The sequence below is a fragment of the Podarcis melisellensis genome, assembly GCF_964234715.1.
Source record: "Podarcis melisellensis genome assembly, chromosome: 10".
NCBI classification, from domain to species: domain Eukaryota; kingdom Metazoa; phylum Chordata; class Lepidosauria; order Squamata; family Lacertidae; genus Podarcis; species Podarcis melisellensis.
This window is the reverse complement of record NC_138542.1, coordinates 57,617,819-57,630,568: the sequence shown is the minus strand read 5'-3', so window position 1 is coordinate 57,630,568 and position 12,750 is coordinate 57,617,819. Positions and strand designations below refer to the sequence as shown.

The window sequence follows — 12,750 nt, the reverse complement described above, 5'->3', positions numbered from 1 at the left end:
TAAATCTGGAGAGAGGTATTGGCCCTCTTGTCTATCGGTTGCAGTGGTTAAAAAGTAAACCATAACCCATGTTCGTATTACAGATAGGTAGCCGTGTTGGTCTGCCATAGTCAAAACAAAAAAAAATTCCTTCCAGTAGCACCTTAAAGACCAACTAAGTTAGTTCTTGGTATGAGCTTTCGTGTGCATGCACACTTCTTCAGATACATCAAATGCCATCAAATGCCAACAGTGTCCTTCAGCTCTCTATATTGGACAAACAGGCCAGACCTTACGCCAAAGAATAAACGGACATAAATCGGACATCAGGAATCACAAGACAGAGAAACCAGTAGGAGAACACTTCAATCTCCCAGGACATTCTATACAAGATCTCAAAGTAGCTGTTTTACTACAAAGGAATTTCAGAAATAGACTGGAAAGAGAAGCTGCTGAATTGCAACTTATTACCAAACTTAAAACCATGGAGAGACCTGGTCTGAACAAAGACATTGGATTCTTATCTCATTATACATGACAAAGCCATTTTTCACCTTTTCACCCCTTGCTTTTTCCTGTAAGACCTATTGCAGTCGTTAAGAGTCGTCAACAGGCTCATCACAGCTATCTGCCAATCACCCATTCCCACCACCCTTCTGAGTAATACCCCTCCCCACCTTCTCACTATATAGAAGGGTCTGGAAACCTCTGTTTCAGTGTATCTGAAGAAGTGTGCATGCACACGAAAGCTCATACCAAGAACTTAGTTGGTCTTTAAGTTGCTACTGGAAGGAATTTTTTTTGTTTTGACCATGTTCGTATAACACACTAGCTTAACATATGTTGGCACAAAAATAGATAACTCTATGCTTATGCCCACTTACATTCTGCTCGTAGGACAATGCCAGTGTAAAATCCTCTAGCAGTGTGGAGCCCAACTTGTTTTGTGATGAAGAAATTCCCATTAAATCTGAAGAAGTTGTAACACACATGTGGACAGCCCCCTCCTTCTGTGCTGAACATGCATATTCATCAGCTTCCAAAAGCTGCTCCCAAGGTAACATTTCCTATATATATGGGGCATCTAAGGGATTGTCTGACCTCACAGTAACATGTAACACTTGAGTGCCTTGTGGCTCTTGAGTAATTAACTATAATTCTAGCTTCCACTGTTGTGTTTGATCATTCAAGTGACTTTGCAGTCTGCCATAATTAAGGGAAATAATTGCCATTCACTACTAAGAAATACAGCATTTGAAATGTTTATTTGAAGTCTTGTCTGCTCTAATCCTTTTTATGTTAATGAAAAATTAAACCATTCTCTTTTGACTTGTCTGGTGTGATTTTCGGCTTCTCTCTAAAAGGCTCCAACACCCCAAGGAAGCAGCCTCGCAAAAGCCCCTTGGTACCTCGCAGTTTAGAACCTCCTGTGCTTGAGCTGTCTCCTGGAGCCAAATCCCAGCTAGAAGATTTAATGATGATCGGAGATCTCCTAGAGGTTTCTCTGGATGAGACCCAGCACATCTGGCGGATCTTGCAAGCAACACATCCACCATCAGAGGATAGGTTTCTACATATTATGGAGGTGAGGATGGACGTTCCATACTGAGAATCATTTAGTTCCCTTAACTTACCTTCAAAAGGAAGAGTTTCCATCTCTTTCCTTCCCCCAAGTCCTTTTTCAAGACATGCTTACTTAATGCTGTTGGGTTCCCCTCTGTTTCCTCCACATCCACTGAGGATGGCAGGACTGCCTGTGGCTCTGGGTCTAGGAGACAAAACAAAATTGGCTAGAACAGCAACTACCTTCTCTTCCCTGCCTAGTTAAGTTAGAGGAGGGGTGGGGAATCTTTACTATGTTGAGGGTTGCAGTCCTGCAGGGAAAGCCTCATCCCCCCCATCACTTTTTCATCTCTTTCCCTACCTCATCAAAAATCTCCTCCTTACTAGGCAGTTTGGCTCAAGGGAAAACAAACTCAGTCATGTGTATGTGAGAGCTTTTTATTTAAGCCTATCTGTTGTAGAGGAGGACGCAGGTGGCGATGTGGGTTAAAGCCTCAGCGCCTAGGACTTGCCGATCGAAAGGTCGGCGGTTCGAATCCCTGCGGCGGGGTGCGCTCCCGCTGCTCGGTCCCAGCGCCTGCCAACCTAGCAGTTCGAAAGCACCTCCGGGTGCAAGTAGATAAATAGGGACCGCTTACCAGCGGGAAGGTAAACGGCGTTTCTGTGTGCGGCTCTGGCTCGCCAGATGCAGCTTTGTCACACTGGCCACGTGACCCGGAAGTGTCTCCGGACAGCGCTGGCCCCTGGCCTCTTGAGTGAGATGGGCGCACAACCCCAGAGTCTGTCAAGACTGGCCCGTACGGGCAGGGGTACCTTTACCTTTATCTGTTGTAGAGGGAAGGCAGGCAGGCTGCAGGCTGGATCCAAAGGCTGCTGGTTCCTGAGCTCTGGTGTAGACAGTATGAGCTAGATGGACCAACTGGTCATTTTCTGTATAAGATTGAGAAAACTTAGAACTGCAGCACCTGCCTTTCTGGGTCATGTAGCCTGTCTCTCTCTGCGTATATGTGCACACATTCTGCTTATTGATATGCATTACATACACTCTTTTGTGCCCTTCCAGTGGTGACTGAAATGGCCAGTGCTGTGGGGCGGATGAAGGGTTTTCACTTTGCCTCCACTCCAACAATGAACAGTGTCACCCAAGTAGCATCACAGCAGTATATGTTTGGAATCTCTGGAATCTCTACAGGATTTAAACAATCCTAGTTCCTTGACTTTGCTTTGTGATATGTCCATCTTCCTAACCTTTCTGTTGTCCAAACTACCTTTTCTTTAAGGATGACAGCATGGACGAGAAGCCATTAAAAATGCGGGGAAGAGACTCTTCTGAGCGGAAGCGGAAGCGCAAGCTGGAGAAAGCAGAGCAGTTCTTTGGCGAAATGAAGCAGAAGTCTAAAGAGCTGAAGAAGTTGGAGAAACCCAAGAAGAAGAAGCTAAAACTGACCATGGATAAGACGAAGGAGCTGAACAAACTGGCCAAAAAACTGGCCAAAGAGGAGGAGCGGAAGAAAAAGCGTGAGAAGGCGGCTGCGGCCAAGGTGGAGCTGGTGAAAGAGTGCACAGAGAAAAAGAGGGAGAAGAAAATCTTGGATATCCCCTCCAAGTATGACTGGTCAGGAGCTGAGGAGTCTGATGATGAAAATGCAGTATGCGCTGCACAGAACTGCCAGAGGCCCTGCAAGGACAAGGTGGGTCACCTTGGCTGAACCTTTTCAGAGCTCAATGCTAGCCTGCTTCAGATTTCAGGCTGTCTAGCATTCTGTCATTTTATTTTTATTTAAAGGGTAGAAACCATACAAATGTATGCTTGATAATAATGAACAAGGAATTTTATGCGTGTGTACCATTTGTGCATGTATGACTTAGGCTGTTCTGAAGCAGAATTCAGTCTTGCTAACTGGATTCTGACTGTTGACAGATGCAGTTTAAGAGATGCAGTAGAGAAATGGGTAAATCTGAAAATAGTGCGTCCATCTGATAAGTTTTCCCATCTCCTCATCTTTCCTTCCCTGCTGGCACTCTAGAAAACCTGCTGACTGACACCCAGGAGTTAATTCCAGACTTGAGAGAGAACTGTATTCCCAGGCCTTGGTGTGTATCGAAGTGAAAGTCTCTAAGCTGGCCGTGCGGTCCTCGTCTAGGAAAGTTAATCTTCCAAAAGCTCTTGCATAAAGCCTGTGAGCCATGAGTCTGCAGGTTGAGGGAAGCCACATGCTGCACTGCCCCACTTTTCTTGCTGGAGGTAAATCTGCAGAGCTTTTAGAACTGATCGGATTATAGCAAATTAAATCTCTTCCGCCCTGGAGACCTTTTTTCAGGTCCACTTGCAGCAACTTTGGACTCTACTTTCAGCTCTGCAAGAGCAATCTCCTGGAAGCAACACTCAAACTCCATCACAGTTTTGTGCTGCTTCTGTCCAGAGAACATTCCATAAAGCTGCTATGCATGTGTGCACACACATAACTAGGATTGACTTGTGTGTTGGCAATGCCAGCTGTTGCCTATGTGCAGTAATGCACCTAATCACCCAGGGGTGGGGGAAAAGGGGGTTCTTGTGCAGGTGAACAATGCAGATTGCTGTTGGCTGTGTGGTTCTTTGTTGAAAAATAAAGCTTTCCTTTTGCAAAAAAGCCACACGCCTCAAAATGTAAATCCTGCACAAGTGCATAAGCTGCTGCAGAAATTTCCATATGCTGCAAAAGCCAGGGGTTTGCTGCAGAATTTAGCTGCAGAGACCTAGGGAACACACCATGAAAATGCTATAAATTGCCTGTTTTTTAGACTGATCACTATCCACACCAGTTCAGGTCAGAGGATATTGTATAACATCCTTGCTAATTTGTTCCTTTATAAACTTAATATTGCCACTCATATTTGCCCTGCCCACTGTGCACTTGTCCAAAAATATACAAGTAAAAAAACGTTTCAGTGCCAAGAGGCTGCTAAACACTGGCAAACTCTAGGAGAAAGAGTTTCATGGCATACAGTAGCCATCAATAATGTTTCTGTACATTTCTCTTATTCTAATGTTTTGCACTGTTTTGCTTAAGATGGCACACTTGTTCTAAGACCCAATGGTTGGTCCTGTGGAAAGTGGTGGTCAAAGAATAATAAAATAGAGTTGGATGGGACTGTGAGGGTCATCTAGTCCAACTCCCTGCAATGCAGGAATCTTAAGCACCCATGACAGATGGCCATCCAACCTCTGCTTTAAAAACTTCCAGTGAAGGAGAGTCCATGGTCTTGAAGAGGGAGAAGGACACAGGTAATAAGAAAGTTGATGCAGATGCTGGAGCACAGTAATGTGTGGACTCCATTCTGCCACTTTATGACATTCCAGTCTCAAAGCTATGAAGACATGAATGGTTCCTTAAGTCTGAATCTGAGGTTGCTGGAACAGGTGGAGTTGTTTGCTGCCCCCAGCAAAGCTACAAGCTTGAGGACCAAGCTCAAGCCCCCATCTTCCTACCTGCTAACCATGGTCACCTTAGTCTTATATAGATAGGGCTTTAATTAACGTTGATCCTCAGTGATCAGGCATAGACTCTGCAGAACCTGGATTGGACAAAAAGTATAGCGATCGGTACATGAGTAATGCATAATGCCATCCCTAAACCTGATATCTCCCAGTGGTTTTCATACATAGTGGGTGTGCATTATGGGATTCTGTAAGAAGGGCTGGTGGGGGTGAGGCAGGGAGGTGAGCAATCCCATCTTACAGGCCTTTGGGGTTTCTCTCAAGAATGAACACAATAGCCAAGCAATTCTATGAATATTAGTTCTGTAACTGGGGCGCCAAGACTCATGGCTAGTACTTTGAAAGGCTGCAAAGGAAGCCGTAAGAAGGCCTGTAGGAGATTGTTTCTCCCACAGTAGATGGGAATCAATCAAAAGGCCACAATCACAGTCTCTGTGCCATTTAGACCAAAAGTCAAGTTGGCAGGAATTTTAGAAAACATTATTTTTGGGGTGCAATTTGCCACTTGGAACAGGTCCACTGCATGATGCTTTACAGATACAGTGGCAGCAAAGAGGGAAGGCCGATGTGTCCATTGGTCAGTTTTGGCATTAATAAGAGTTAACACTGGTATCTCCTTCACGTGCAGCAACTTCCTAAACCAGGGAGACAGTGCCAATGAATAGGCTATTGGGAGTAACACTGGCTAAAGTCAACCTTCTGTTGTACACATCAGCCAGACCATTGACAGGTACCCATTCCCTGTTGCTTATCCTCCAGAGTTGCGGAATCCAGCTTGCATCATGAATCCAGTGGCACACCAGCCTAAAAGGCCTACTACCCCAGTGAGGGCACCTGAGGGAGGGATCTTCCTTCCAAGTTGGCAGTGGTGTCACCCACCTTGCCTAATAGGCTTTCAGACTAGGGCAGATCATGGACCCCAGAACTTACCCTGTTGCATGAACAGAGCCAGGTATTGGTGTAGACCCATGGTTGTCAGAGACCAAGAAGTTCAAGTCAGCTCCGGCCTTGGTTTGTATGTATGCTGAATTATCCAGTATAATGGGTCTGCCCAACCTCCAGCACTGCAGAAATAGATTTTGCATTCGATGAACTAAGAACCGCATACCTTAATGCATAGCTAAGGTACCAATAACTGTCTTTACCAATAACTGACACTTCTCTCTCCCCACTGCAGTTTGGATACTTGCACGAGACCAAAACCAGGCCTTACTCAGCCAGGTCTCATAACGCACACAAGGTCAGTGGCCTTATCCAGAATTAAATAATGGATAATAAATGTTTAATTGCCCACTGACGGTTCCAACAACCATGACAGGTTGGAGGCAACAGCCCTGCACCCCTAAAAGACCCCAGCAATTGCAGGAAGTGACACAGAATTAGCACCTCCTCAAGTATTCTTGAAGTGCTCTGTTTGGAGACAAGAGGAGGGGGAATTGGGTTCAAATGTTTGAGTATCTTAATTTACTGTACTTCATTCATCTTTTTGGGTAGGATTAAGGTCAGACGCTCAGCAGTTTTGACTGCTGAAATAAATGCTTCTCAGTGTCGGGAACCAAAGCTTTTTGATGGCAGCATGCTTGCCTTTGGTTTAACTGATAATTTTAGCACTTCCATCCCACTTGTGCTTCCTCTTTTATTTGCTCCTGCCACTGCATGGTGGCCATTAACCCTCTGCCACATATGGGCAAAAAAACACAAGCAGGAATTCTTTGATCAGTGACTAAAGCATTGCTAGAAACAAAAAAGTAGGCTTGGCTCAGAACAGCAAAAAGGGGAAGCAAACTGTGTTTAGAATAGACTTGAATTAAGGAGGTTTACAATAATATGATTGAATTGGGTTTATGGCTACTTTGAGATAGTCGATAAATTTTAAATTCTTTTAAAGTATAGTGCACTTAATTTAGGGGACAAAATCCGATACTACTTGAAAATCAAGCCAACTACTAATTTAGGGGATGATGGTCTGTTTCAACTTGATACCTATGTTAGAGTTGAATATATGAAGCTGCCTGATACCTTTGGCCCAATTACTTAGACGGGCAGCAGCTATCCAGGTCTGGATTTGCTGCAGGCTTGAACATGAATGTCTTCATATATGCATATATTATGTCATAAAGCTGTGGACTCTCCCTTTACTTTTTTACTTCCAATTTTGCCTGTACATGACATTGAAACCACAGATTTCAGGAAGGGCCAGTTTCTGGTCAGGAACACCTTAATACTGGAAATATTTGTGTGTGTGTGTGTGTGTGTGTGTGTGTGTGTTCGTGCGTATGTTCTTGAGGAGGAAATGGAGTATATTGAACAAATGGACATTGTAATTATCTAGAAAGTGAGCCTTAAATGTATAGCAGCAGCAGCAGCTAATTCCCACTGTGTATGTCCCTGGCCTTTGTGATCTTAACTGCAAGAACTGGGATTGTGCTCATGTCATTTCACATGATTATTTTTTATGCAAAGTGCCATGTATCTTGGTGGTGAAATGCAAGAGCCTAATTGCCCACTTACTGGAATCATAGTCCCCTCTGTGTTATGGAAGTTTATGCAGGTAATGTATGCTCATACTGTATGTAAGCTAGGATGCTGTATGAATCTCTGAGTCTTCTGGGTGCAGGCTGTGAAAACCCTGCTTTGTTACTTGAATGAGAATTAAAACATGCTTGCAGCATCTGAACCATGGGAGGCACCTGCGATATGTTGGTTTCAAAAATGAAGTCTCCAGGTAAATCCTACAGAATGGGGCTTTTCCTTCTCAGACTTTCCCTGCCCATTTCTGTTGCGTTAACCAGGAAGTCGTCCTCCTTGGTGAATTCCCAGCCAAGTATTCTGCACCGCTCAGTCTGTCCCCTTGAGCAGAAGTTACCTGGGAACAACTGATGAGGTGCTGTAGCATCTGCTGCTGGTTTCTGGCATCCTTAACGCTGCTCCTGATGGACAGGCTGAAGGTCTGGGGCCAGATGCAGTTCTCTCCTCCGAAGATGCCCGGTTTGGTGGTTAAAGAATGAATGTATTAACCCTTGCTTCTTTAATGACACCTGAATCGGTTTGTACTCCAGTTTCTCAGCTTCTGTAATGCTAAGCTGGAGAATTCTGTCGCCTTTTGTGAGTTTCTCTTCCGTTGCGATGTCACTAACACGTGTCTGTTGTATCTTACAGGTAGACTGGGTGCAGTGCGATGGTGGCTGTGATGAGTGGTTTCATCAAGTTTGCGTTGGTGTCTCGCCAGAAATGGCCGAGAGTGAAGATTATATCTGTATAAACTGTGCAAAGAAACAGATGCAGGGGGCAGGCAGTCCGACACACGCACCACCTCCTCATTTCCTGCTGAGCTACAAACTACCTTTGGAGGACCTCAAGGAGACGAGTTAGCAGCCGCTTGGTCTTCCTGGGACTTAAGGGAAATGGAACACTAAGATGGCGGCGTGAAGCTAATGTAGCCACTTGGAAATGCTCCACTTCTGCGGACGTACGGCCCTATAGCGGAGCTGGCCCCGTATAGCTGGCTTCCTTTACGCAAAAGGGATGTCATGGGCACAGGGGTACTGACCCAGCTATGCAGATACCACCCTGTTGGAAGTCCCAGCCAGTGTATTTACTCCCATGTTTCCTTTAAGAAAAAAAGAGGCTAAGCATAGATACCACCTTCAGGCTGAGCAGATATGAGGCTAACGGATTAAGCTGCTTTGCCTCAACGGTTCAAATGGGGGTCATTGTTGAGAATCCTGCAACCCACAAGTTTGCCTCTTGAGTGGTGGGCTGATTGGGCAGAGGTGCCTAGGCCATGTTATGTGGACAAGGAACTTGCGCCGAGCACCACACAGGGGGAGATGGGTGGGTGGAAAAAAACAAAAACAAATTAGCTCCTGGTTTTGTTGTTAGAAGGCAAAGGAACTATAGGTCTTGGAAACAGACGTTGATTTTGTGTTTGCCCTCCTTCCTTTGGTGGTCCCTCCCCTTGTTGGGGAAAGCTCACCGTATAAATTAACATGTAGCTGAGGGTATGTTTCCTTGGCAAAGCACTCCTCTCTGCACTGGTGGCCATTTCCCCTTGTCTCCGGCTTTGCTTGACACCCTGTCACTAAGTTGTCTGAAGCAAGGTGCAGCTGGTATGGCAGGTATCACGAGTGCATGGGGTTGGAGATGGGGGCCGAGAGTACTCCAGCTTCCTCACGATTCCACACTGACATGCTTCTGTGAAAAACGCCAGCTCACAAGTATTCCCAGCATCACCAAACGGTAGTTTCACAGTTCTAAAAATGCAGTCTACAGATTGCAGCCCTGCTTCCTCGCCTTTAGGTTTCTATGGATTAAAGCCCTACACTTGGCTACAAATCTGGCTCAATCTCTCTCCTCCGCCCCCCCGCTTTCCTGGAAGAGAGGCGACTTGGGGAGCAGGTGGCAATTGTTTTAGTAAACCAATTTTTAAAAAAGGACTGGTTTTTACTTTTTTCTATGTCTCGGACTACTGACTTGTTCTACAAAAAAAGAGAAAGATTATTTTTCTTTGGTTTTTATACTTACCACGGTTACCAGCAGCACAGAAAAAAAGAGAGAGGCTCACACACACATACAAAAAAACCTGCCTGCAGGCTTGGGTTTTTAACTTCATTCCTTCCTTGTAGTACAAGGAAATTAGCAGTTACTCCCCACATCCTTGCTCCACCTGCTGCCTGTGTTTTAAATAGGTAAAAACAAAACATTTCATGTGCTACCTTCATGTTGGAGTTTGTTCTGTTAGCAGGGCATCTTGATCCTTGCTGGCTTTTCTGTGAGTGGCTGAAACTGGCCATGGTGGTGTCTCTCCCTCCCCCTCCCCCCGTTCCCATTATCTATTGTGTTTCCATTCTTCTACAGTTCTAGGAGTGTTGTAACTATAGTGTCCAGTCTTACTAGATGCAGGGGTTGGGATTTTCTAAAAGATAAAAATCTTGTAGTGTTCTGCCTTGACTGTTTTGTGTCCCTTCTGTTGTATCCAGTACTTGGAGATGTCGTTGATCAAGCATCTTTGTCCTGAAGCACATCGCTGGCTTCCGTCTGCAAATAATGCACTTCCTATAATATCGGGGTGGGGGACTCTCATTAAGTCAAGGGGTGGGTCTAGTGTTTTTATAAAACTGTTTACAGGACCCACAAGTGTTCTCCTGAGCTGCATTTCAACTTGACCCTCTAACTCCTTTGTGAAGAAGTGGAAAATGCTGACAAGTTTCTCAAGTTTTCACTACATGTTGAAGAGGCAGGCAACCCACTTCTGCTTCCGCTGTAAAATTGAATTGAAAAACATCTTTCCTCTTCAACAGCTCATTCAATCATAGTTGACATTTCAAAGAAATCTCTGGCTGGGTTTCCTTGGTCTCCCCCATTCATTTATATAGCTTTCTGGATTGCAGTTTCAGATTTCGGAAGCAAAGTGTCCTCTCAATTGTGTGGCCGCAAGGTAAGAAAGTGTAGTGATTCGCAAAGAACAACTAAAGCAGATTATTGATCCCTGGAACAACAAAGTTTCTCACTTGGTCAGCCTCAAATACCAGCCAGAGCTACAATATGAAGGTCAGACCTAGTCAACTCGATTACCACAGACTTCTGAACAGAAAGTGGTAGCAGAAAAGTTGTGATATTAAACCGTCAAAGAAAATTTAAAGCAACGTGACTTTATAGGGTTAGTTGAGGGGGTGTTTGTCCCCACACTTTCCGGTCTTCCCAGGCCAAGAAATCATTAAGGTGAAACAAACATTTTAGTCCCCTCTTTTGTTACTGAATGTGCATAATGTATATAGATTTGCAGTATTTCTGCATTCATTATGTATTGGCTTGGTTTTATGGCCTATTTAAGTCTGCTTTCCAATCTAGACTGTTTTTACCCTTTTACAGCACTGGTTTCAATTTTTCAAGTTCCTATAATAGGCCTGTTGAGTCAGACCAAAGTTTTATCCAGCCCACCATCCTTGTTTCATTCAGCAGCCAACTGGACATCTCTGTAAAATCCATGAGCAAGAGTGTGAAGGCAATAACCTTTTGTTACTTCGCAGCATTTAGTAACATACAGCCTCTCAGTGTAGAGGTTCCGTATAGCCATCCTGACTAGTAGCCTAGGAACCTTCCTACCTTGAATTCACCACCCAAGATGACCCACCCTACCAGACCAAATGCATCAGTTTATTCATTTAACATTGCCTTTGTGTTCTCACTTTACTTCCAAAGGCCATTGCATTTATGAGTATGACGTATGATCTGTCAGTCCTCAAAGATCTTCACTAAGCCACGACTTCTCTATTCTGACCTTTGGCTGCCAAATGTTTGTTGTTGGCGTGTGCTTCTGTCTCTCCTCAAAGTAATAGGGTAATACTAGCCTCCTTTACAAGAGGGTAAGAGTGTACAACAATTCCCCTAGATGTTCAGGGAAAGTCGTGTGAATGCTTTATTATATTTAATGAGCCCCACTTAAGTTACTCTAAGGGTAGGAGGTCTTGACTATTGCTGACCCTCATCTGAAAATGGGAAAGAAACATGTTAATATATATTGTCTTTTGGCAAATGAGGCAGGGTAATCTCTTACCTTATCTGCTTTCACGTGCCTCTGAAGTTCAGAGCAAATTCAATGAAAGTTCCTACAGTCATGCTGATTCTGAAAGTGGTGAAGCCTTGGAGAGCTGGTTCAGAGACCACCCGCTCCCTCTGCTTGTTCTGGCCTGAGGCAGGTTTCAGAATGCCCCAAAGCTCCTGCATCAGAAAACCCATCCTTTGAGCTCTAGGAAGGGGCAGTGGTTGCTACAAATGTTGATGACTTACCCATTGGTTGGCATCTGTCTCAGGAGACAATGGAGGAGTGTCCCTTTGGGGATGAAGTCAAACGGTTGGAAGGTTACAGCGCCTGGCCTGCTGTGGCTGTAGAAACAGATATGGGAAAGACATGTTTTGTTGCAGCTGGGGAAGATGAAGGCATCCTGTTGTGCCACTGCAGATGCACCATGGCGCTTCTTCTCTGCACCTCCTCCTAGTGGTCATTCCTCCTCTGGTCACTGCTACAGATGATCTACCAAGACATACCTGCTGGGCAATATGATACCAACAATAGAAAGGGGTGTGGGGCAGACTCCTTCAGCAGTTTGAGAAAAGTGCTCTCTCATTTAAAAAGTCTGACCACGGAGATATTTCTCAGCTTGTGAGCAGGACATGTATGTTTTTTAGAAATAGCTTACAAATCATGCTGTCAGGGCTTCTGCCTCCCTTCAGTAGTGTGTATGATTTCCTGCATTGGAGTGTGAATGTTGCAGAGTTCTCAGAATTTTCTCTTGGTGAAAAGAACAATAGGACTTTTCCTTTTGGATGTGAAGAAGAGGATGAAAATCTGCATGTTCAACTTGTAGGTAGTCTAATGTCAAAAGGTTAGGAGATGTTCAATAAGCACAGCCCATTTTTCACCATGGCCTGTACGCTACACCTATTCAAACACTTGAATATTGCACCTTTTGTAGTATGGTTCATGCTGCAAATGTTTCCTGTGAGGCAGGGGTTGGGGAAGACAAAGAAACACCTAAGCTAACTGGGATTTGTGGGCTTCAGAATACAGTGGTACCTTAGGTTACAGATGCTTCAGGTTACAGAGTCCACTAACCCAGAAATAGTACCTCGGGTTAAGAACTTCGCTTCAGGTTGAGAACAGAAATTAGGCGGATGCAGCTTTGTCACGCTGGCCACGTGACCCGGAAGTGTCTCCGGACAGCGCT

The 12,750-nt window shown here is 44.7% G+C and overlaps 1 protein-coding gene across 7 annotated transcripts in view; it reads left to right on the top strand.

Annotated features, from left to right (window-relative positions):
- Positions 1–9,965, top strand: part of KDM5A (lysine demethylase 5A) — a 44,852-nt gene extending 34,887 nt beyond the window's left edge. For 3 of the 7 annotated variants that reach the window (XM_081927963.1, XM_081927962.1, XM_081927966.1), the window contains 5 exons: positions 877–1,036; positions 1,344–1,564; positions 2,823–3,233; positions 6,201–6,263; positions 8,183–9,965. In XM_081927963.1, the coding sequence (XP_081784089.1) occupies positions 877–1,036; positions 1,344–1,564; positions 2,823–3,233; positions 6,201–6,263; positions 8,183–8,395 (1,068 nt within the window). In that variant the 3' untranslated portion in view covers positions 8,396–9,965. Of the gene's footprint in view, positions 1–876; positions 1,037–1,343; positions 1,565–2,822; positions 3,234–3,569; positions 3,788–6,200; positions 6,264–8,182 lie in introns of all 7 variants that reach the window. The other 4 variants (XM_081927965.1, XM_081927964.1, XR_014172374.1 and 1 more) reach the window with 3 other exon arrangements.
- Positions 9,966–12,750: the final 2,785 nt, after the last annotated feature.